The sequence below is a fragment of the Thalassophryne amazonica genome, chromosome 11, assembly GCF_902500255.1.
Source record: "Thalassophryne amazonica chromosome 11, fThaAma1.1, whole genome shotgun sequence".
Taxonomy (NCBI): Eukaryota; Metazoa; Chordata; class Actinopteri; order Batrachoidiformes; family Batrachoididae; genus Thalassophryne; species Thalassophryne amazonica.
The window spans coordinates 53,263,831-53,286,408 of record NC_047113.1 but is presented as its reverse complement, the minus strand read 5'-3'; the positions used below and the strand labels follow the sequence as shown (position 1 = coordinate 53,286,408).

At 40.0% G+C, this 22,578-nt stretch overlaps 1 protein-coding gene across 2 annotated transcripts; it reads right to left on the bottom strand.

The window, feature by feature from the left end:
- Nucleotides 1–114: 114 nt before the first annotated feature.
- Nucleotides 115–21,717, bottom strand: taf7 (TAF7 RNA polymerase II, TATA box binding protein (TBP)-associated factor). Of its 2 annotated transcripts, none has more exons than XM_034181711.1 (12): nucleotides 21,551–21,717; nucleotides 16,721–16,797; nucleotides 16,555–16,633; nucleotides 11,815–11,948; nucleotides 11,501–11,621; nucleotides 11,303–11,361; nucleotides 10,821–10,893; nucleotides 9,271–9,384; nucleotides 7,627–7,821; nucleotides 2,870–2,982; nucleotides 2,258–2,317; nucleotides 115–234 (listed from the first exon to the last, which is right to left on the bottom strand). In XM_034181711.1, exons 1-12 carry the CDS (start codon nucleotides 21,567–21,569, stop codon nucleotides 190–192), a joined length of 1,089 nt encoding a protein of 362 aa, XP_034037602.1. In that variant the 5' UTR covers nucleotides 21,570–21,717; the 3' UTR covers nucleotides 115–189. The 2 variants fall into 2 exon arrangements, with proteins under 2 accessions (XP_034037602.1, XP_034037603.1); XM_034181712.1 differs by having other exon boundaries at nucleotides 9,286–9,384.
- Between the last annotated feature and the right edge of the window lie 861 nt (nucleotides 21,718–22,578).

The window sequence follows — 22,578 nt, the reverse complement described above, 5'->3', positions numbered from 1 at the left end:
TCAACTACAAATTCTACACAAAACCCTACATTTTACCACAGAATGCAGCATGTTGCACATGTAATAAGTGACAATGAAAGCAATGACACAGCAGAACAGTCAACAAAAACGCCCTCCTTCTTGGATGAAGGCATTCTTCCTCCTCCTCCATGGTTTGGTTCAAAGTGACAAGAGGTTGCCCCCTGGTGGTCACTTCTCTAACAGCGAGTCCAGCTGCTCTTGCAGGGAGGCCAACTGTTGGAGCAGAAAAGTGAAGGAGTGACTGATCACCCACAGCCCCGGGGTGTAATTTGAGGTTAAGTGGATGATGATTAACACATCTTTCTACATTAATTTGCTGCCCTCATTTGTCAATACAAACAACAACCCAAGATGATGTGTGGTCAAAGTGGAGTAGCTGAGGGGGGAGCAAAATGTAATTACAACCCCTGGCAAAAATTATGGAATCACCCGCCTCGAAGGATGTTCATTCAGTTGTTTAATTTTGTAGAAAAAGAGCAGATCACAGACATGACACAAAACTAAGTCATTTCAAATGGCAACTTTCTGGCTTTAAGAAACACTACAAGAAATCAGGAAAAAAAATTGTGGCAGTCAGTAACGGTTACTTTTTTTAGACCAAGCAGAGGGGAAAAAATATGGAATCACTCAATTCTGAGGAAAAAATTATGGAATCATGAAAAACAAAAGAACGCTCCAACACATCACTAGTATTTTGTTGCACCACCTCTGGCTTTTATAACAGCTTGCAGTCTCTGAGGCATGGACTTAATGAGTGACAAACAGTACTCTTCATCAATCTGGCTCCAACTTTCTCTGATTGCTGTTGCCAGATCAGCTTTGCAGGTTGGAGCCTTGTCATGGACCATTTTCTTCAACTTCCACCAAAGATTTTCAATTGGATTAGGATCCAGACTATTTGCAGGCCATGACATTGACCCTATGTGTTTTTTTGCAAGGAATGTTTTCACAGTTTTTGCTCCTGTTCAAGATGCATTATCATCTTGAAAAATGATTTCATCATCCCCAAACATCCTTTCAATTGATGGGATAAGAAAAGTGTCCAAAATATCAACGTAAACTTGTGCATTTATTGATGATGTAATGACAGCCATCTCCCCAGTGCCTTTACCTGACATGCAGCCCCATATCATCAATGACTGTGGAAATTTACATGTTCTCTTCAGGCAGTCATCTTTATAAACCTCATTGGAACGGCACCAAACAAAAGTTCCAGCATCATCACCTTGCCCAATGCAGATTCGAGATTCATCACTGAATATGACTTTCATCCAGTCATCCACAGTCCACGATTGCTTTTCCTTAGCCCACTGTAACCTTGTTTTTTTCTGTTTAGGTGTTAATGATGGCTTTCGTTTAGCTTTTCTGTATGTAAATCCCATTTCCTTTTGGTGGTTTCTTACAGTTCGGTCACAGACGTTGACTCCAGTTTCCTCCATTTTCCTCCCATTCGTTCCTCATTTGTTTTGTTGTGCATTTTCGATTTTTGAGACATATTGCTTTAAGTTTTCTGTCTTGACGCTTTGATGTCTTCCTTGGTCTACCAGTATGTTTGCCTTTAACAACCTTCCCATGTTGTTTGTATTTGGTCCAGAGTTTAGACACAGCTGACTGTGAACAACCAACATCTTTTGCAACATTGCGTGATGATTTACCCTCTTTTAAAAGTTTGATAATCCTCTCCTTTGTTTCAACTGACATCTCTCGTGTTGGAGCCATGATTCATGTCAGTCCACTTGGTGCAACAGCTCTCCAAGGTGTGATCACTCCTTTTTAGATGCAGACTAACGAGCAGATCTGATATGCAGGTGTTAGTTTTGGGGATGAAAATTTACAGGGTGATTCCATAATTTATTCCTCAGAATTGAGTGAGTCCATATTTTTTTCTCTCTGCTTGGTCTAAAAAAGTAACCGTTACTGACTGCCACAATTATTTTTCCTGATTTCTTATAGTGTTTCTTAAAGCCAGAAAGTTGCCATTTGAAATTACTTTAGTTTTGTGTCATGTCTGTGATCTGCTTTTTTCTACAAAATTAAACAACTGAATGAACATCCTCCGAGGCTGGTGATTCCATAATTTTTGCCAGGGGTTGTACATCAATACTCATAGGTATGAAAACTAACTTTTAAATGGACAAAAAAAGAATGTCAGCTGATAACGTTTTTCATATTCACAGCTCAATTACGCAAAAGAGTGGCAGCAGCAACGCGTCAAAAAGAAAATAGAGTTTCTTACCTGCTCCATCTCCCGTTCTTCCTGTTGAATGATCTCATCCAGCACGGCTTGAAAGCGATTCTGGGAGGGGGGAAGAGAGAGACAAACAAGATTTGTCAACATGATGAGCCTCATTAAACTGTGATTATTTTAAATGTGTGACTGCCTCGGCTCCTCGTGTCACTATCTCGGCCGTGACAGAAAGCCCGCTTGAAATGCCATATACAGACAGCTGACCTTTTCCCTGCAACTGTGATAATAAGGACGAGAGATGGGGCTTCGGCAGCCCCAAAACACAAGACAATGGGAGCTCTAAATGGCGACATTAAGAGTCGATGCCTGCTCATGTTTCTCTCATTGTAAAATCTTCACCGCTGAGTACTCTGCAAGAACTTTCATGCTTTTATTTTTTTGGCATTTTCATGCCCTGCATAGAAAAGCTTGCAGAATAAACCACAAAGGGCAGACAATATTAAGCATTTACAAAAAAAAAAAGCCTTCCATCAGTGTGGGTAATCAGCTGCTTTTTAAATGCCTCCAAGGCCCGTGCATGCACTTTATACACACAAACCTACTTTCTGTACATGACCATGAGAGTGTAAAGAACTCATTACGTGTGTATTTGGCACTTACTTTGAGGGCCTGGTTTTCTACTTTCATGATGAGCTCCTCTTGCTGTTTCTTCCGGGCACAGGTTTCTTGGAGTTTGGCCTTGATGTTGTTGATCTGCAGTTGATACTCCATGACTGCAGGGAACAACATGATCATCAATCAACTCAATCAACTTTTTTTTTATATAGCGCCAAATCACAACAAACAGTTGCCCCAAGGCGCTTTATATTGTAAGGCAAGGCCATACAATAATTATGAAAAACCCCAACGGTCAAAACGACCCCCTGTGAGCAAGCACTTGGCTACAGTGGGAAGGAAAAACTCCCTTTTAACAGGAAGAAACCTCCAGCAGAACCAAGCTCAGGGAGGGGCAGTCTTCTGCTGAGACTGGTTGGGGCTGAGGGAAAGAACCAGGAAAAAGACATGCTGTGGAAGGGGGCAGAGATCGATCACTAATGATTAAATGCGGAGTGATGCATACAGAGCAAAAAGAGAAAGAAACAGTGCATCATGGGAACCCCCCCACAGTCTACGTCTAAAGCAGCATAACCAAGGGATAGTCCAGGGTCACCTGATCCAGCCCTAACTATAAGCCTTAGCGAAAAGGAAAGTTTTAAGCCTAATCTTAAAAGTAGAGAGGGTATCTGTCTCCCTGATCTGAATTGGGAGCTGGTTCCACAGGAGAGGAGCCTGAAAGCTGAAGGCTCTGCCTCCCATTCTACTCTTACAAACCCTAGGAACTACAAGTAAGCCTGCAGTCTGAGAGCGAAGCGCTCTAATGGGGTAATATGGTACTACGAGGTCCCTAAGATAAGATGGGACCTGATTATTCAAAACCTTATAAGTAAGAAGAAGAATTTTAAATTCTATTCTAGAATTAACAGGAAGCCAATGAAGAGAGGCCAACACGGGTGAGATATGCTCTCTCCTGCTAGTCCCCGTCAGTACTCTAGCTGCAGCATTTTGAATTAACTGAAGGCTTTTTAGGGAACTTTTAGGACAACCTGATAATAATGAATTACAATAGTCCAGCCTAGAGGAAATAAATGCATGAATTAGTTTTTCAGCATCACTCTGAGACAAGACCTTTCTGATATTAGAGATATTGCGTAAATGCAATATCACGTTAGCATTATCATACAAACAGAAAATGCTTTTGTGCAGTGTGGACATGAAGAAGAAGAAAAAAACCCACAAAGACAACATGCGTACATTGTGCAACTCAGCATGCTGAGCAAAGAGAAAGCCTCTGTCAGTTTGAAAAATAATGCATTAAAAAGGATGTGCGCCGGCAAGCTGAAAAACTAAATGACAACTAAATCAGTGTGCGGTGGGTCCCACCGAGGGGTTCTCATTAGAATCAACTAAAGTAATAAATCATAGCAGCAACCTGTGGCTCCATTACCATCCGCTATCTTCCAAACTAATTGGATCTTCTGCACAACAAACGACTTTCAATCCTGTAATAGCTCCCATGTAATATGCAAAATAAAGCAGGGCGGAGTACTAATGAATTAAAGCTTCCTGCAGAACCATTTATTACCACATTTTAGGGCTGCCAGAAATGACTCCCACACATGAAGAGAGGCTCCACTGGGCTGCTGCAGTGGAGCCGGCCATGATTCTTATAGACTGACAGCTCCACATATGTAGATAAGGAGGCAATGAGCTGTCAGACTGGACAGCTGTCTCAGCTACGTGTTGAGCCACAACACCTGTCAGGTTAGATAGCTGAGGAGGCAAACGGTGAGCTGATCGTAATCTGTAGGTGCGTCACTGTGGGTGATGGTACAGTATGTGTATTTTAAGTGAAAGCATGCACAAATAGACCCACGTTTGGAGTCCGAGGGTGACGCATGACCTAGAAAACTCAGCTCTGATCACAAGTCCAGATAGCTGGCTGAGGTTATTTTTGCAGCGATATAAGAAGCGTTGACTTAATTTCACACTGGAAGTTCACTTTCTCATTTATGACTGGTACAAATGTCAGAGACCGTGGTGGGTATTAGGGACCCACCCAGCCTACTTTCTCTCCTGATAATGTCACATCATATCACTGTAAAACCCGATGTTAATTTAAATTTTCAAAGAAAACTGTTGCAATAGACTGGCATCCTGTCCAGGGTGTACCATGCCTCACGCCCTATGGCTGCTGGGATATGCTCCAGCCTGCCCGTGGCCCTTGACTGGACTAAGTGGGTACAGAAAATGAATGAATGAATGAATAGTTGGTTGAAACGGTTTATATTAAAAATAAATAAATAATTAAGTGCCACCAGTGAATTTTTAAAGCTACTTAAAACAAAATATTGGTACCACTTAAAATTTTTATGTAATAGGTTGCAACTCTATCAGGTTTTATAGCTAGTGATTAATTTCCACTGATTTTAAAGAAATAAATGCACAAAACAAGAAACAAATACAGAAATGAAGAAAGAAAAACTACAGCTACAACTGGGAATTTTTGGTGGTGGGTCTGTAGAAACCTGATCATGCTCAGATTTGTCCACGATACACTCATTTGGGATGTCTACTTCAAATTTGCTTTGATAACCCCGGTCAACACGAATTTCCTTGCATGGAATTTTTTAGCAGATTTTGGGTAATTTGAAGGCGCTGAATCCGAATCTGGTGTTAGTTTTTGCCAGTTTTTGCAAATCACATCGCGTTTTTGACATATGAAAACATATTTCTTGTATCAAGCTTTGAAGAAAAAGCTGCAGTCTCGCACACCTCTTCAGCGCCATAAACGATATTACAGCTCTTTATTAACATTTTGCAAACCTGGTTTAAAACTATGCTTTTCAAAGGATTCAAAAGAATTTTATTGTCATATGCACATAGGAACATGTTCCCTGCACAATGAATTGTGTCTACTGCATTTAACCCATCCTAATTGCCAGTTAGGAGCAGAGGTCGCCTTTAGGCGCCCGGGGACCAGCTCCAGATGTACATCCCTGCCTAGGTCAACAGCAGGGCTGAGCAAACCATGACCGGCCTCATGACAACAGACGACACACACATAACACACAACACACATAAGCCAGCCCGGTACATGAACACATATAAAAAGCACACACAAGGTAAAACTAGGGAGAGAAAAACCTTCATAGCTGCTGCGTTAAACCACACAGCAGCAATGCAGGAAAAAAAAAAAAAACAATGATCACACAGAGACGAGAGATGACGAGACGACAACCAAGATGTGAAAAGTCCAGTTATCAGACAGAACACTCTGGAGGCAGCCTTTAGGTGCCGTCAACGGCCTTGTTTGTCCATCCTGGAGGGAAAAGGGGCCCAGCCCTGAACAGTCCACTATCCACAGTCAACATTAGAGCTGGAGAAAGTAAGGGCGGGGGGAGACCAGGGTGTGAGGCTTAAGTGTTGTTCTTCTTCAGGAGGTTTTTATCACAGCGGCCTTGAAGTGCAGCTGTGTTTTGGGAAGCCGAATGAATATCCAGATTAGCAGATGCCTGAAAGATTCCACAGTCTGAAACAGAGTGGCTTTCAATACATCTGAATATAGGAGATGTGGTCATTACTGACGATCAAAGCGGTTTTCCAGTGCAGCCATCCTCCCAGAGATGGTTTCCAATGTGCGGCAAAGCTGGCAGCCTCACAGACAACATGCCACAGAAGCAGGAAAGATAGAGAGGGAAGGAGAGAGGAAAAATGCGTCCGTCTCGGCCGAGTGCAAGGAGGCAAAAAATAAATAAAAATCTGCTTTTGTGCATGATTAGTGGTGTCAAACTCGTGAGTGAATGAGCAACTTTTGCATAATCCATGAATACAGAACATGCAGATTGCAAAAAACATGATGTGATAGCGGAAATCTGATCTCAAATTTGGATTCAGCACCCCAAAATTACCCTAACTCAGTTCTCAAAGTCCACACAAGAATTTTTTTAACCAGTATTACCGCCTACAGGTTGAAAAAAAGAAACGAAAATGCACTTCTCAAAGTATTAGAATATTTCACTTAAAGTCTATTTATGCAGTATAAACACCATGAATCTCTCAGACTGGTTCAGTACACAGCCACAATCATGGGGAAGACTGCTGACTTGACAGTTGTTGAGAGAGATTCTATGATGTATTTTTGAGGAAGAGGAGTGTCACCAACACAGACTTCCGTAACACCTCAGAGGTACCACAGGCTGCTCATAACTGCACCATGCTGTACTGATGCAGCAACTCATTCAAAAGAAGCAACAACCAAGTACTGAGTGCATAAATGAAGGAACTCTTCAGACGTTAAACATATCGGAAAACCTACTGTTTGGATTAATATTATGAAATATTATTTTGAGATATGCATTTTCAACTTTTTTGGAGCTGTAGGCTGTAATTGTTAAAATTACATTACAAAATGAGCTTGAAACATTTGTCTATGTGTAATGACTAGAATATAAAAGAATTTAAATTTCTGAAATACCTGACAAATAAATAAATAAATAAATAAATAAAATTTAAAAATTCCAGCTTTTCACAATATCCATTTTGTGTGTGTGTGTGTGTGTGTGTGTGTGGTGCACCTGTTACTTCAACCCTATTGATCAAGGTTCAACTTGATTTTCCTTTTTAGGAATTCACTGAGAAAGCACAACAAACTGTACTTTTAACAAACACTCTATATCTGCAAAAGAATCATCAATTTCATGTTTATATAATATGCTTATGGTTTAGTCAGCTCTTTGCTTAATCTCCCAACTATGGCGAGACCAGAAATTGTAAAACGGACTTCCAGTTTTGGTGCAGGACGCTGGTCATTCTCTCACCTATATGGCTGTTTCTATCAGTTTCATGCTGTGTAGAATCAGATTCACTGAGTTTGTCTTGAAGCTGTCGGACCAGATCATCCTCTGTGTCCATGATGTTCAGGTCCTCGTCCTCGTGCCGGTCCCCTTCATCCTCCTCGTCCTCACTGGAGCTGCTTATGTCATTGAAAATCTTCCTCAGCTCATCACACTGGGCTGGCCATTCACAATGCACAGTCATAGAATTACAGAAAGAGCAAGAAGTTAAAAATTGTTATGTTGATGACACTGTTTTGCATTGCATTTTGACTAGGCCCAATGTGGATTCCTAAATTCCAGATTTGAAGTGATTTTCAAATGGGTGTGGATCAGTCATATTTAATACATAGCTGTAGGCCAACATTAATTATTACACCCCCTTCCCCCATAACCAAAGCAGACAAGCCTCTTTAATTACTGGGTCAAAATGTGTCTGATTTTATTGTTCATTTCTATGCAGATGACACAGTCATTTACTGTTGTGCACCTACTCTTGCCCTGGCCATTAAGCACCTGCAGGATGCTTTTAATGTTATCCAGGGTAACCTACATCAGCTAAAGCTTGTTCTTAATGCTGAAAACACCAAACTCATGATCTTTAGCAACTCAAAGCTCAGAGGACACATCCCTGCTGTGGTCACCCTGGATGGAAGGATCATTGAGACTGTTAGTTCTTATAAATATCTGGGTATTTTAACTGATGACTCCCTAAATTTCACAGTGCATGTTCTTCAACTTGTGAAAAAACTGAGATTGAAATTCGGTTTTTATTTTTGCAATAAGTTGTGTTTTTCCTTTAATGTAAAAAAGCGGCTTGTTGCTGCCAATTTTTTTTTTTTTTTTTTTTTTAATCAGTGCTGTACTATGGTGATGTTTTGTACATGCGTGCCTCTGCTCAGTGTTTTCACAGAATTGATACAGCTTACCATGCTGCCTTGAGATTTATAACAAATTGTAAAGTCCTGACTCATCATTGCGATTTATATTCTCAGGTGGGATGGCCTTCCTTGGCCAGGCTTCATCATTGGTATATTGTTATACAAGGTAATTTTAGGTCTGCTTCCATGTTACTTTTGTGTCCTTACCAAGCCACGGAGTACTGGACAATATTGCTTGCGCTCTGATGACCTTTACTTACTTTCAGTCCCAAATGTTCGTACTGAGTTTGGGAAAAAGGCATTTGCTTATTCTGCCCCAATCTGCAAGATGTTTTACAACTTGACTGCCTAGTTTCTCTGAATGAGTTTAAATCTAAGCTTAAAGACATAGAGACAGCTTCTTTGATTTTTCAATGCTTTTAATTTGGTGCGATGAGCTGAGTTCGGAGCAGTTTTTAAATTTGTTACTGATACCCTTTTTACTGTATGTGTTCTTGTGATGTTATTCTTTTTATGTTATGTCTGTAATTGTGCCTATTTTATGTTGCTGCCTGTCTTGGCGGGGCCTCCCTTGAAAAAGAGGTTTTTAATCTCAATGGGACCTCCTGGTTAAATAAAAATAAATAAATAAATCACTGCACAGTGATGGGACTGACATTTTTTTTTTCTTTTTTGGTAAACACTGTCAAGCAGACCTGCTCATTTTCATCTCTGCTTTCATGATTTCAGAAAACATGGTTTCACTTACAAGACGACCCATTACCCATTTTGTGTTCCGAGTTCCCAGGTGATGAGTCCAGGTTGCCGAGACCGCCATTCTGATCTGCTTCTTTTAACTCATCCTCCGCTATGATTTCCCATCCTAAAAAAGGGGTTAAGGGCCACAAACCTTTTTGTGCACTCCTCTCAGCTACAAGATATTCACTAGTTTCTACGCAACCCTTCTCTGACTTGAGCATGAAGGGCAAACACCTGAGGATGCACTCCACTAGAACAGCTTTAATGTTACTTTAGCAATTACTAGCAGCTCACTGCTGCTGCGCGATGCTGAAACTATAATTAGAACCTAGCTTTGCTGTGACAAACTAAGAAAATGATAATGAACGGTCCGTCTCAATTAATACACAGCCAGCAGCCATTCACAGCAGCCCTGCTGGGCTCTTACTCTGACAGCCAGTTTTAGAGATTCATTAAACCACTAATGAAATTGCACAGGTACAGCACACAGAGCGAATCCAGGTGAGCCTGGTGGAAGTAAAGACTTCCATTAGAATCTTTCACCAGCATATTTTGTCTTCATCAAAATATATACGAGAAAGATATTTTGGAATTCCTGCTAAATGACAAGGCTCTCAAATTTGACACACGTTACCAGTCTTGTGCAATCATGTTTCTTTCATTTACAGAACACTGCCCCCCCCTTAGAAACATTGTGTCTCAAGCTGAGCTGGAACAGATTATTCATGCTTTTATTTCTTCACGTCTTGATTACTCTAATTCACTGTTCCCTAGCCCCAGTCTTTGCTGGACTGCCTAAAAATGGTCGAGAATGCGGCTGCAAGGCTTCTTACAAGGGCTTCTAAGTGGTCTTGCGTAACACCCATTCTGTCCTCTTTGAATTGGCTCCCAATTCACTTCAGACTGCAATTTATAATAATAAAATAATTTATAATTTCACTGGTGATGACTTTTAGAGCTCTGCATGGTCAAATGCCAGTTTACATCAGTGAACTCTTGCACCCGTATGTGACAAGCAGGTCTCTGAGGTCCTCGGACCAGAACCTGCTGGTTGTACCAAGGTCAAGGCTGAAGACCAAAGGAGACTGCATTTGAGGTTGTGGCACCCAAACTGTGGAATGCACTGCCACTACATCTACGTTCCATGGCTCAGTGTGAACTTACAAGGACAAGCTCAAGACCTATTTGTACAGACTTGCTTTTAACTAGTTTTATGTTATTGCTGTTTTTAGTTTCTGTATTTTTATTTCTGTGCTCTTAAATTCCTGTACAGCACTTTGTGATTTTATCTTGAAAGGTGCTATACAAATAAACTTTACTTACATACTAAAAGGGTTTGACATGACACTTGAGCTGAAAGGAAACAGCATTAACCTGCTTGTGCTTTCTGCAAGGTTACAGACGTGACTACAGGAGAGAATTGGCCTCAATAAAAATCATGCAAATGCTGCATCACATGATGTACAGTCTATTTCTATAGCAACAGTTGAATTACATTTCAAAAACAGAAAAATAAAATCCACAGTGACTGCAATATGAGGCAGACGCCTCAAAGGATACGGACACTGACAGCCTCAGCATCTGTACTTAGCAATCTCTTCACTTCCTTCTCCACATCAGGTGATTCAATGTACTGGGAGAAAAGAGATTGGGCTACATGAAGCGTAATCGGCATCTCTCACTCAGTCTCACACATGTATCATATCTGCAGCAAAGTAACAGCTGGCCTCAGGCCAGGAAGCACATTAGTGATTAAAAACAGAAGGCTCCAAATCAATATTGCTCATTATTATCAAGAAAATGTATCCAAAAGACAGTGTGGTCCACACACACACACACACGTCTAAGCAATGGTGAAATCATCATTTTGCATACCTTGGAGGCAAAATAATATGTATGTATGTACATCTTAGTTACTTTCACCACAGCTTTATGTAATGTAAAAGCCTTGTTGGATGAAAACCTTGCAAAAAAGATGACTCATCACAAAGAATGATGGGAAAGAGAAGATAACGCTCAAGCAGAAACGAAATGGTCAAAACCTTCTTTTTTGCAGTCTTTCTAAATCTTCTCTTGCGCGTGTTCTTCAGAGGGCAGGTGACTGGAGACCAGAATGACATACGAGTAATTAAGGAGGTTAATTAGGTCAGTTAGCGTCTTGTCAAACTAAGCTTATTGCATTACTGTTGTGAGACTTTTACAACACTTTAAAATGATGTGATGTATATGAATTTACTTACTGCCATGGTTCCAAATGAATTTCTTGTCCTTATCTTTGTCCTTCTTCTTGGTCTTAGGGTCGGTGCCAGTGGGCTCCTCTAAAGGAGGATAAAGGTCTCCATCTAGTGTACATACGAGCATCTAACCCATGGCGGACAAAAAACAAAAACCTGATTTGTGTATTGCTGATTGATATGCTTTGTAGAATCTGAACAAATGCTAAGTTCAGTTTTCTGCAAATATGTAAAAATGTACTGCACTACTTCTCAGGTGCAACAATGAACCTAAACTTAACACAGTAAGATGACACTGCACTTTAATGTTACAGTGTTACCTGACAGACATCAGCAGTTTTGTAAAATGTTTTCTTGTCCACAGTTTTCATAGACTCGATCATACAGGGCAGATCCACCAGTTTGCAGGCCAAAGGGACACGGTCCACTCTAACTATGCCATGACGACCATCAGCTACAAATCAGAAAGAACAAAACCACTGATGATGGTATGATGTGCATAAGACAGTATCAACCCATGAGCTCAGGGTAATGCAGCCACACGTACACTGGATTAAAAAAAAATGCAAGAACAACCACAATTCTATTCTTACTTTTTAAAAATACTATACATTTTTACAAATGTAAAGGACATCTGCAAATTAAGAAATGAGTTGCTTTATTTTTTTTTTATTAATTTCACCATTTTCTTGAATGAAACATTTAAAATATCAGCAAGAAATGAATGCGAGTGTCATTTTTCAAAGCCAACAGGAGGAAATACACACACAAAAACCCCCCAAAACAAATACACATTAATATAATTACATGCTATTCAGGATCTCATGATAATGAAGACACCAGTATTTGGAATGATGCTCACATTTTTTGAAAGACAAGCAATGGCTTTGTGAGCTTTATTTGCTCTTTATTTAACATCTGTTTGCCTGAGACAGGCATTGTTCAGTTTGTTTTGGTGCCGCGACTGCAGTACTCTACTGAGAGCAGAAAGACTCATGCCTCAACTTTCAGCATCTATCAGATCATATTTTCTCATTTGCACTGCATTTCTGTAGGGTTACATTTAACTGCAAGTATTCTGTAAAGTGCACAAATAACAATAAAGACAGCTACATACAGTATGTGTAGTGTGAGACAGTGTCTCACACTGATCTGAGGAGAGTCTCATTAATTTAGCGACCACGGTGGTCATAGTAAAATTCAAAGTTATGTACAAGAGGGAATTTGTAACAAAATACTAAGCTCTTGATGCATCCACAGCAGAAGAGTGTGTGGCTTGTGATGAGAGCAGAAAATGACTTTGTCCATCACAGCTGTAACTGACCATTTAAAAACGATGAAGCTGCCACATTTTGTTACAACTGTTCAGCAGTGACGCATGCTTAGAGTTGATGTACAATGGCACTCAGTAAGAAAAACAAATATTGATATTAAAAAGGACATTGATATGATCCGGGAAAGCACACACACACACACCAGGAAGGCATCTGGACTGTTTATGATATAGCCACACCCACCTCTTACGTATACAGTGCATCCAGAAAGTATTCACACCGCTTCACTTGGTCCACATTTTGTTCTGTTACAGCTTTATTCCAAAATAGAGTAAATTAATTTTTGTCCCACAAAATGTGACACGCAATAGCCCATAATGACAATGTAAAAAATTAGTTTTTTTTAAGAGTTTTGCCTGTTAAAAATAAAAAAACTAAGAAATCACATGCATGTAAGTATTTACACCCTATGCTCAATACGTTTGATGCACTTCTGAGAGCAATTACAGCCTCAATCCTGTCTCAGAGATCTACAGACTCCTTTGACAACATTCTTGGTTTGTGCTCTGATACACACTGTTAACTGTGGGATCTTATATGTAGACAGGTGTGTGTCTTCCCAAATCATGTCCAATCAACTGAATTTACCCCAGGTGGACTCCAAATAACCTATAGAAACATGTCAGGGGTGATCAGTGGAAACAGGATGCACCTGTAATCAATTCGGAGCTTCATGGACATATGTAAATGTGATTTCTTATTTTATTTTATTTGTAATAAATTTGTAAAAAAAAAAAAAAAAAAAACTCACACCAAAAAAAAAAACAAAAAAAAAAACAAAAAAAAAAAAACAACTTTTTTCACATTGTCATTCTGGGGTATTGTGTGTAGAATTTTGAGGAAAAATGAATTTCCTACATTTTGGTATAAGGCTGTAACATAACTAAATGTGGAAAAAGTGAAGCGCTGTGAATACCTAATGTTCAAACTGATAAACTTTATTGTTTTTGTGCAATAATTTGGAAATGGATGCCTGCAACACATTTCAGAAAAGTTGGGACAGTGGTATGTTTACCACTGTGTTACATCACCTTTCCTTCTAACAACACTCAATAAGCGTTTGGGAACTGAGGACACTAATTGCTGAAGCTTTGTAGGTGGAATTCTTTCTCATTCTTGCTTGATGTACAACTTCAGTTGTTCAACCGTCCGGGGTCTCCGTTGTCGTATTTTGCACTTCATTATGCGCCACACATTTTCAATTGGCGACAGGTCTGGACTGCAGGCAGGCCAGTCTAGTATCTGCACTCTTTTACTATGAAGCCATGCTGTTGTAACACATGCAGAATGTGGCTTGGCATTGTCGTGCTGAAATAAGCAGGGATGTCCCTGAAAAAGACGTTGCTTGGATGGCAGCATGTGTTGCTTCAAAACCTGGATGTACTTTTCAGAATTGTTGGTGCCATCACAGATGTGTAAGTTGCTCATGCCGTGGGCACTAACACACCTCCATACCATCACAGATGCTGGCTTTTGAACTTTGCTCTGGTAACAATCTGGATGGTCTTTTTTCTCTTTTGTCTGAAGGACACAACATCCATGATTTCCAAAAACAATTTGAAATGTGGACTCACCAGACCACAGCACACTTTTCCACTTTGCATCTGTCCATTTCAAATGAGCTCAGGCCCAGAGAAGGCAGTTGTGTTTCTGGATGTTGTTGATGGCTTTCGCTTTGCATGGTAGAGTTTTAACTTGCACTTGGAGATGTAGCGACGAACTGTGTTAACTGACAATGGTTTTCTGAAGTGTTTCTGAGCCCACGCGGTAAGATCCTTTACATAATAATGTTGGTTTTTAAAGCAGTGCCACCTGAGGGATCGAAGGTCACTGGCATTCAATGTTGGCTTTCAGCCTTGCCGCATATGTATAGAAAGTTCTCCAGATTCTCTGAATCTTCTGATTATATTATGGACTATAGATGATGGAATCCCTAAATTCCTTGCAATTGAAGGTTGAGAAACATTGTTCTTAAACTGATGAACTATTTTTAAACACAGTTGTTCACAAAGTGGTGATCCTCACCCCATCTTTGCTTGTGAATGGCTGAGCCTTTTGGGGGTACTCCATTTATACCTAATCATGACACTCACCTGTTTCCAATTTGGTGTTCTTTGAACACTCATCAACTGTCCCAGTCTTTTGTTGCCCCATCCCAACTTTTTTGAAATGTGTTTCAGGCATCCATTTCAAAATGAGCAAATATTTGCACAAAAACAATAAAATTTATCAGTTTGAACATTAGATATCTTGTCTTTGTGGTGTATTTAATTGAATATAGGTTGAAGAGGATTTGCAAATCATTGTATTCTGTTTTTACTTACATTTTACACAACGTCCCAACTTCATTGGAAATGGGGTTGTACATTACTTCACCTTATATAAAACTAATCTGATCAGAATAGGGCTGAACTCAGTAATCTGCCAATGGTATGCACCATTATTATTTCTCAAAACAAGAGTCACATTGTGTTGATGTAGATGTACTTGGACCCTGAACATGGAATACCAGCCACCAGAGGATTAGGGAGGGAGGAAAGTCTTGCTTGGGCATGGTCCATGGCTCCTGGGCCAAGTGTGAATACACCTTAAAAGTGTACAGCTTTTGGGTTTTTCAAGATTTAAGTGATAAAAAGAATTTTCTTCGGCACCACTATAATTTTATTTATTAGCCTTTAAATAGGACTGCTAGGATAGGATCCAGCACTCTGATCCTGAATAAGCGGTTGAAGATGAGTGTGCATGTGAGCCTTTAAATAGGGGATTCATGGCAACATGGTGGCTTATTTGTTAGCACTGCTGACTCACAGTAAGAAGGCCATAGGATCGATTCCTACCTGGGGCCTTTCTGTGTAGGGTTTGCATGTTCTTCCTGTGTTTGTGTGGGTTCCCTCCAGGTGCTCCGGCTTCCTCCCACATCCAAAAACTCCCAGGTTAGGTGGACTGGAAACATTAAATTGACCGTAGGTGTGTGTGCGAGTGTGTGTGTGTTTGTTTGCCTATATGTGGCCCTGTGACAGACTGGCGTCCTGCCCAGGGTGTACCCCGCCTCACGCTTTATGATTGCTGGGATAGGCTCCAGCCCCCCTGTCACCCTTAATTGGAGTAAGCGGTTGAAGATGAGTGAGAATATTTGCCAATGAGACACTGCCAATATGATCACAATTCATGTTGTCTGCAAAAAACACAAAGTGACAGTGACCATAGCAACGTCATAAATCATGTGGGGTCTTCCCTGACTTGTGCGAGGCATGCTGGGAATCACACGGTGACAGCCAATCAGAGTAGAGAAAGGCATGCTGATGTCACCTGGCTGCTAATCCAAACAAAATAAATCAAGATTGTGGAAAACTCTCAAAAACAGCTTATTTCTGTATAAATCTAATATGTTGCTCATATATTTTGTAAAAGGTAACAAAAAACAAACACTTCTAAAATCTAAAAACACTGTTTCTGAAACCAGATAACACCTGTGAAGTGATTTACAAGACGTCACTCCACGCGAGGTCAAAGGTAACCTTCCGGTAATTTCAAAACCTCATTCATGAGTACACACGCACAACCTACTGCAAACGTTAAAAAGGAAAATACAATGCTGCTCCAGCCAGTTATGATATGAGGATAAGAGCACTGTTCAAGTTAAACTGGACTGGTGTGTTGTATGGAAAGTGCTGTCACACAGGGCAAAAACCACTAGTAATACATGTAAAATTAAATCCCTCTTACGGTGCAGTTCAATGGTGAGTCGGTCCTTCATGTTCATACTACTAGACTGGGCAATCCTTCGTACTGTGGAGGCATATTCCTATAAAAGCAAAATATCACCATGACAAATAAGTAATACTACATTTAAGAGAAAAACAACAATTTTCAACAAGTTCAACAATCCCACCGTTGGCAGTCTCAGGACAAACTGGCTCTCCAACTCATAGGGAGCATCCTCCTTGTTCCTGGAACCAACCTTCCCAACTGCAATCAAAACACATGACCAAAACAATTACATTTCTTAGAACCTATATTTGCGTTCACCAATAAGAATTACACCAAAGAATGCGGAAGCTCTCTCTCTTTCTCTCATACACAAACATTATTTGAATCCTCACTCGTGATGAGCAACCTTTCAGAAAATCAGTCTTTCATTCATCTATTTTTTAGTCCATTATCTATTACATTTATTTTTTTTTATTAAAAAACTTAAGAAATGTCGCACCTTCAATTTAAACAGTGCATTTTGGATACCTACCATTACATATTGTTTATATACAATTCTGTTCCCATTTGCTGCAAATTTAAATTTATATAAAATTTTAGCTTTACTTGAACTGGTTATTTGCAATTCATCACATACGAGGTCTGTCAATAAAGTAACAGTCCTTTTTATTATTTTTTTAAACTATATGGATTTGATTCATATGTTTTTACGTCAGACAAGCTTGAACCCTTGTGCGCATGCGTGAGTTTTTCCACGCCTGTCGGTGATGTCATTCGCTTGTGAGCACGCCTTGTGGAAGGAGTGGTCCCGCCCCCTCGTCGGATTTTCATTGTCTGGAAATGGCGGAATGATTTGGACTTTTTTTCCATCAGAATTTTTTCAGAAGCTGTTAGAGACTGGCACCTGGAAACCATTTGAAAAATTTATCTGGCTTTCGGTAAAAATTTTTACAGGCTTCACAGAGAATAAGGACTGTTACTACAGCTTTAAGGACGCTCGGCGTGCCACGCTCCGAGCTGCGACGACGAAGCAGAAAACGCCAGATCATTTCTAAGCTGATGGTTCTGTGGATACGAGACCGTCGTGTGCACTTTCTCTGGTTATCACAAGAGCTGGACAACAGCCATTTTCCGGCAGATTTCACTTTTAACAAGAGATTTTGTCATGGAAAGCCGCGCGAAGGCTTCGTGCATAACGACCGATTCGCTGTTTGAGCGAGACAAAGAACACCTCCATTTCGGCGTGTCATGGGACAAGTTGGGACATGCCTATCTCGGCTTTCAATGCTTACCAGTCCAGTAAGTATCAGAGAAATTGTGGAGAGCTCGGCATGTCCAGGGAGCCATCAGCTTAGAAATGATCTGGCGTTTTCTGCCTCATCGTCGCGGGAGGAGAGTGGTGCGCCGAGCGTCCTTAAAGCCATCCTTAAAGCTGTAGTAACAGTCCTTATTCTCTGTGAAGCCCGTACAATTTTCACCGAAAGCCAGATAAATTTTTAAAATGGTTTCCAGGTGCCAGTCTCTAACAACTTCTGAAAAAATTCTGATGGAAAAAAAAGTCCAAATCATTCCACCATTTCCAGACAATGAAAATCCGACGAGGGGGCGGGACTACTCCTTCCACAAGGCGTGCTCACAGGCGAATGACGTCACCGACAGGCGTGGAAAAACTCATGCATGCGCACGAGGGTTCAAGCTTGTCTGACGTAAAAACATATGAATCAAATCCATATAGTTTAAAAAAAATAAATAAAAAGGACCGTTTATTGACAGACCTCGTATTTAAGAACAGTGGCCTCCAAATAGGCTGTACTATTTCTTTGGTACATAAAAAATGCCTTGAACTACCAATTTTCTGTATGCATACATACAGCTTTAGGTGCAATAGAAGTGGAACTACCATGTCTCCTGGTTGGCAGCTACTCAGGCAGACAAGTGGTCCATCTCAACATCCTGAAAGCATCTGTCGCAGCCATATGAAATGTGGGCGTCAACTATGGCCTTTTCCAGTTACTGGGGTCCTTAACACGGAGGCACCTGTGTGCTTGGTCATTTTTGCAAGAAACGTGGTGAAAATGCCATAGCTGACATTCCTTCATAATTCCAGGTATATGCCTCCTTTAAGTCTTGCAAATAAGTGGTATCCAAGGATCCTCCAAAGTGATCTAGTTTCCAAAGACATCCCATCTTCTCCTTAAGGGACTTGTTAGCAATGAGGTCTTACATACAACTAGTTAGGCAAGAAACACCAGGAGGATCCTAAAGACTTGGACCTTAGTTCTACTGCAAAGGTATCAGTCATTGAAAGCCTAATCTTGTACATGTAAAATCGCAAACCCATATACTGATTCTTCACTCAGATTCTCAAGTGCTGCAAATGTGGCATCCATTGTTTCTGCAAAGATCACATCATCCACAGAGTTAATTTCACTGACCTTGTATCTAGTACTTTTTTGTTAATAAAAATAAAAGAAAGAAAAAAGATTAGGAATGCCCTGATTTTTGCTGCTGCACAGGATCAAAGTCATTTAATAATCAGTATCTTCCGATAACAAGTCCGGAATGGATTAAAGCTTGAGACCAGACAGTTCTCAGATGGGCAAGGTCCTTAATCCCCCAAGCTGTTCCTGGTGAACGTCTTGCATGGCAGCATGCAAGACATCAGAGTTCAATGGGTGAATTTAAGGCATCAATGTAAAGGACTTTGAAAATCTGCTTCGGATGGAAAAGTGCCAGTCCATTTTCCATCAACATCATCGTGACAATCGCTCGGTGGTGAGGAAGATGATCTCTCAGCCGATTTTGTGAACAGGACACGGACCCGGAGATGACTGAACAGGCCTCGTCTTGATGTGAGCGGTTTCTGACAGATGCTGCAGGAAGCTTCTGCTGGTCAGGGTCTTGCTCTGTTTTTAAAGATATCCATTCCATGTGGATCATTGCAAGCTGGCTCGGTCTGTCACGTGTTCTTCCAGTAGATACAGTGGCTTTTTGCTTATTTGCAAAAATTAACATTTGGAGATTTCAAATTCTGTTTTACTGATATACTAAGAAAAACATCTAAAACACATTTATACAAGTTGGTCAAGAAAAAGTACACGTTACAAACTGCTAATACATTCACACACACACACACACACACACACACACACACACACACACACACACACACACACACACACACACACACACACACACACACACACACACACACACACACACACACACAAAACCCCAATTCCAATGAAGTTGGGACATTGTGTAAAATGTAAATAAAAACACAATACAATGATTTGCAAATCCTCTTCAACCTATATTCAATTGAATACACCACAAAGACAAGATATTTAATGTTCAAACTGATAAACTTTATTGTTTTGTGCAAATATCTGCTCATTTTGAAATGGATATCTGCGACACGTTTCAAAAAAGCTGGGACACTGGTATGTTTACTACTGTGTTACAACACCGTTCCTTCTAACAACATAAGTGTTTGAGAACTGAGGACACTAACTGTTGAAGCTTTGTAGGTGGAATTCTTTCCCATTCTTGCTTCTTGATGTATAACTTCAGTTGTCCAAAAGTCCGGGGTCTCCGTTGTCGTATTTTGCGCTTCATAATGTGCCACACATTTTCAATAGGCGACAGGTCTGGACTGCAGGCAGGCCAGTCTAGTACCCGCAGTCTTTTAGTACGAAGCCACGCTGTTGTAACAAATGCAGAATGTGGCTTGGCACTGTCTTGCTGAAATAAGCAGGGACGTCCCTGAAAAAGATGTTGCTTGGATGGCAGCATGTGTTGCTCCAAAACCTAGATGTACCTTTCATCATTGATGGTGCCATCACACATGTGTAAGGTGCCCATGCCATGGGCACTAACACACCCCCATACCATCACAGATGCTGGATTTTGAACTTTGAGCTGGTAACAATCTGGATGGTCTTTTTCCTCTTTTGTCTGGCGGACACGACGTCCATGATTTCCAAAAACAATTGGAAATGTGGACTCATCAGACCACAGCACACTTTTCCACTTTGCATCTGTCCGTTTCAAATGAGGTTGGGCCCAGAGAAGGCAGCAGCATTTCTGGATGTTGTTGATGTATGGCTTTTGCTATGCATGCTAGAGTTTTAACTTGCACTTGTAGACGTAGCAACGAACTGTGTTAACTGACAATGGTTTTTTGACGTGTTCCTGAGCCCACGCGGCAAGATCCTTTACACAATGATGTTGATTTTTAATGCAGTGCCACCTGAGGGATTGAAGGTCACAGGTACAATGTCACAGATTCAATGTTGGTTTTGGGCCTTGCCGCTTACGTGTAGAATGTTATCCAGATTCTCTGAATCTTCTGATTATATTATCGACTGCAGATGATGGAATCCCTATATTCCTTGCAACTGAACATTGAGAAACATTGTTCTTAAACTGTTGGACTATTTTTTCACAGTTGTTCACAAAGTGGTGATCCTCACCCCAACTTTGCTTATGAACGGCTGAGCCTTTTGGGGATACTCCTTTTATACCCATTCATGACACTCACCTGTTTCCAATTAACCTGTTCACCTGTGGAATGTTCCAAACAGGTGTTCTTTGAGCATTCATCAATTCTCCCAGTCTTTTGTTGCCACTGTCCCAGTTTTTTTGAAATGTGTTGCAGGCATCCATTTCAAAATGAGCAAATATTTGCACAAAAAACAAAAAAGTCTATCAGTTTGAACATTAAATATATCTTAACTTTGTGGTGTATTCAATTGCATATAGGCTGAAGAGGATTTACAAATTATTGTAGCCTATTCTGTTTTTATTTACATTTCATTCTGTTTTTATTTACATTTCACACAACGTCCCAACTTCACTGGAATTGGGGTCGTATACATACATATGTATAATGTTTGGTGCGAATATATATATATATATATATATATGTATGTATGTTTGCAAATCAGAAACAAAAGGCAGCTAGCTTACCTTTAGCTAGTTAGCCTTAGTTCATAGGAAATTAACGTACCTTTCAGTTTCGATGCCATCTTTGTTTCAGTAATGTGGACACTGCGGATCTAATATATGCTCACGCTGTAACTACAGAACCCGGATAAAAACGGTGAATTTAGGAATTATTGTTAAAATTTGACTCTTTTAGCAACACACAGTAAACCGGACCGCAGCCATAATCAAAACCTATGTTACCTTCAAGTTACCCTCGGACATTTCTGTTCTCAGTACACTGTTGCACGAAACACTTTGATTTTTGAATAGCCACTTACTTACCAAGGACCACATTGGAAATAAGCGTTTATGCTTTCATGTGTTATTTACATGTTGCGTGTTTGTATGCATTATTTGCCGAATAAACAAATCGAATCAAAATACTTCTTTTGATGACAGTAATTCATAATCGAATTTCAGGCTTTATTTTATTTCTGACAAAACATGCAGAATCCACCATTATTGTTCAAGCTCTTTAGCAAATAATTTCATAATTTCAAATGCTTTACAGGTTGAGATTATGTTTAGATTGCAAAAAGAAAATATTGGTAAATAACATTTAACTTCCAATTGTGAGAGAGAACTCGTTTCTAAACACTTACCGATTAAAAATCTGAACATGCCACAGTGATCTGACTGCGCCTTCGAGTCGTAATTATTATTAATTTATTAGTGTGCAATAAAAAATATACATGTACATAAAAGCACGCATCTCGAGATGAAATCAGCGCCAGTTACACTTACACTTAAATTATTATTACTATTATTATTATTATTATTATTATTATTATTATTATTATCATCATCATCATCATCATCATTATAACGGGCTGCAACAGTGAATTCCGTTAAAATAGTTACTTGTATTTACATTTTTTGTATTTACATTTTTTAATATTTGGTATCAGACTGCTGTAAGTTTTATTTCATTTATGTTAAATCTCCTCAGTTCTTCGTTAATAAATTTTAATATCATATTTGCAAGTCATGGGAGCACGTCCTTGTCTTTTAAGGTGACCAAGCCTGGACACAGCGCTCAAGATAACGCCT

Bases quoted from the DNA above. Each gene is read 5' to 3' on its own strand.
- taf7 (XM_034181711.1), bottom strand. The intron at 16,634-16,720 runs GTGGGATTGTTG...TTGCTTTTATAG, and splicing joins TTGTCCTGAGACTGCCAACG to GAATATGCCTCCACAGTACG. The intron at 2,983-7,626 runs GTGAGAGAATGA...TGTTCCCTGCAG, and splicing joins TGATAGAAACAGCCATATAG to TCATGGAGTATCAACTGCAG.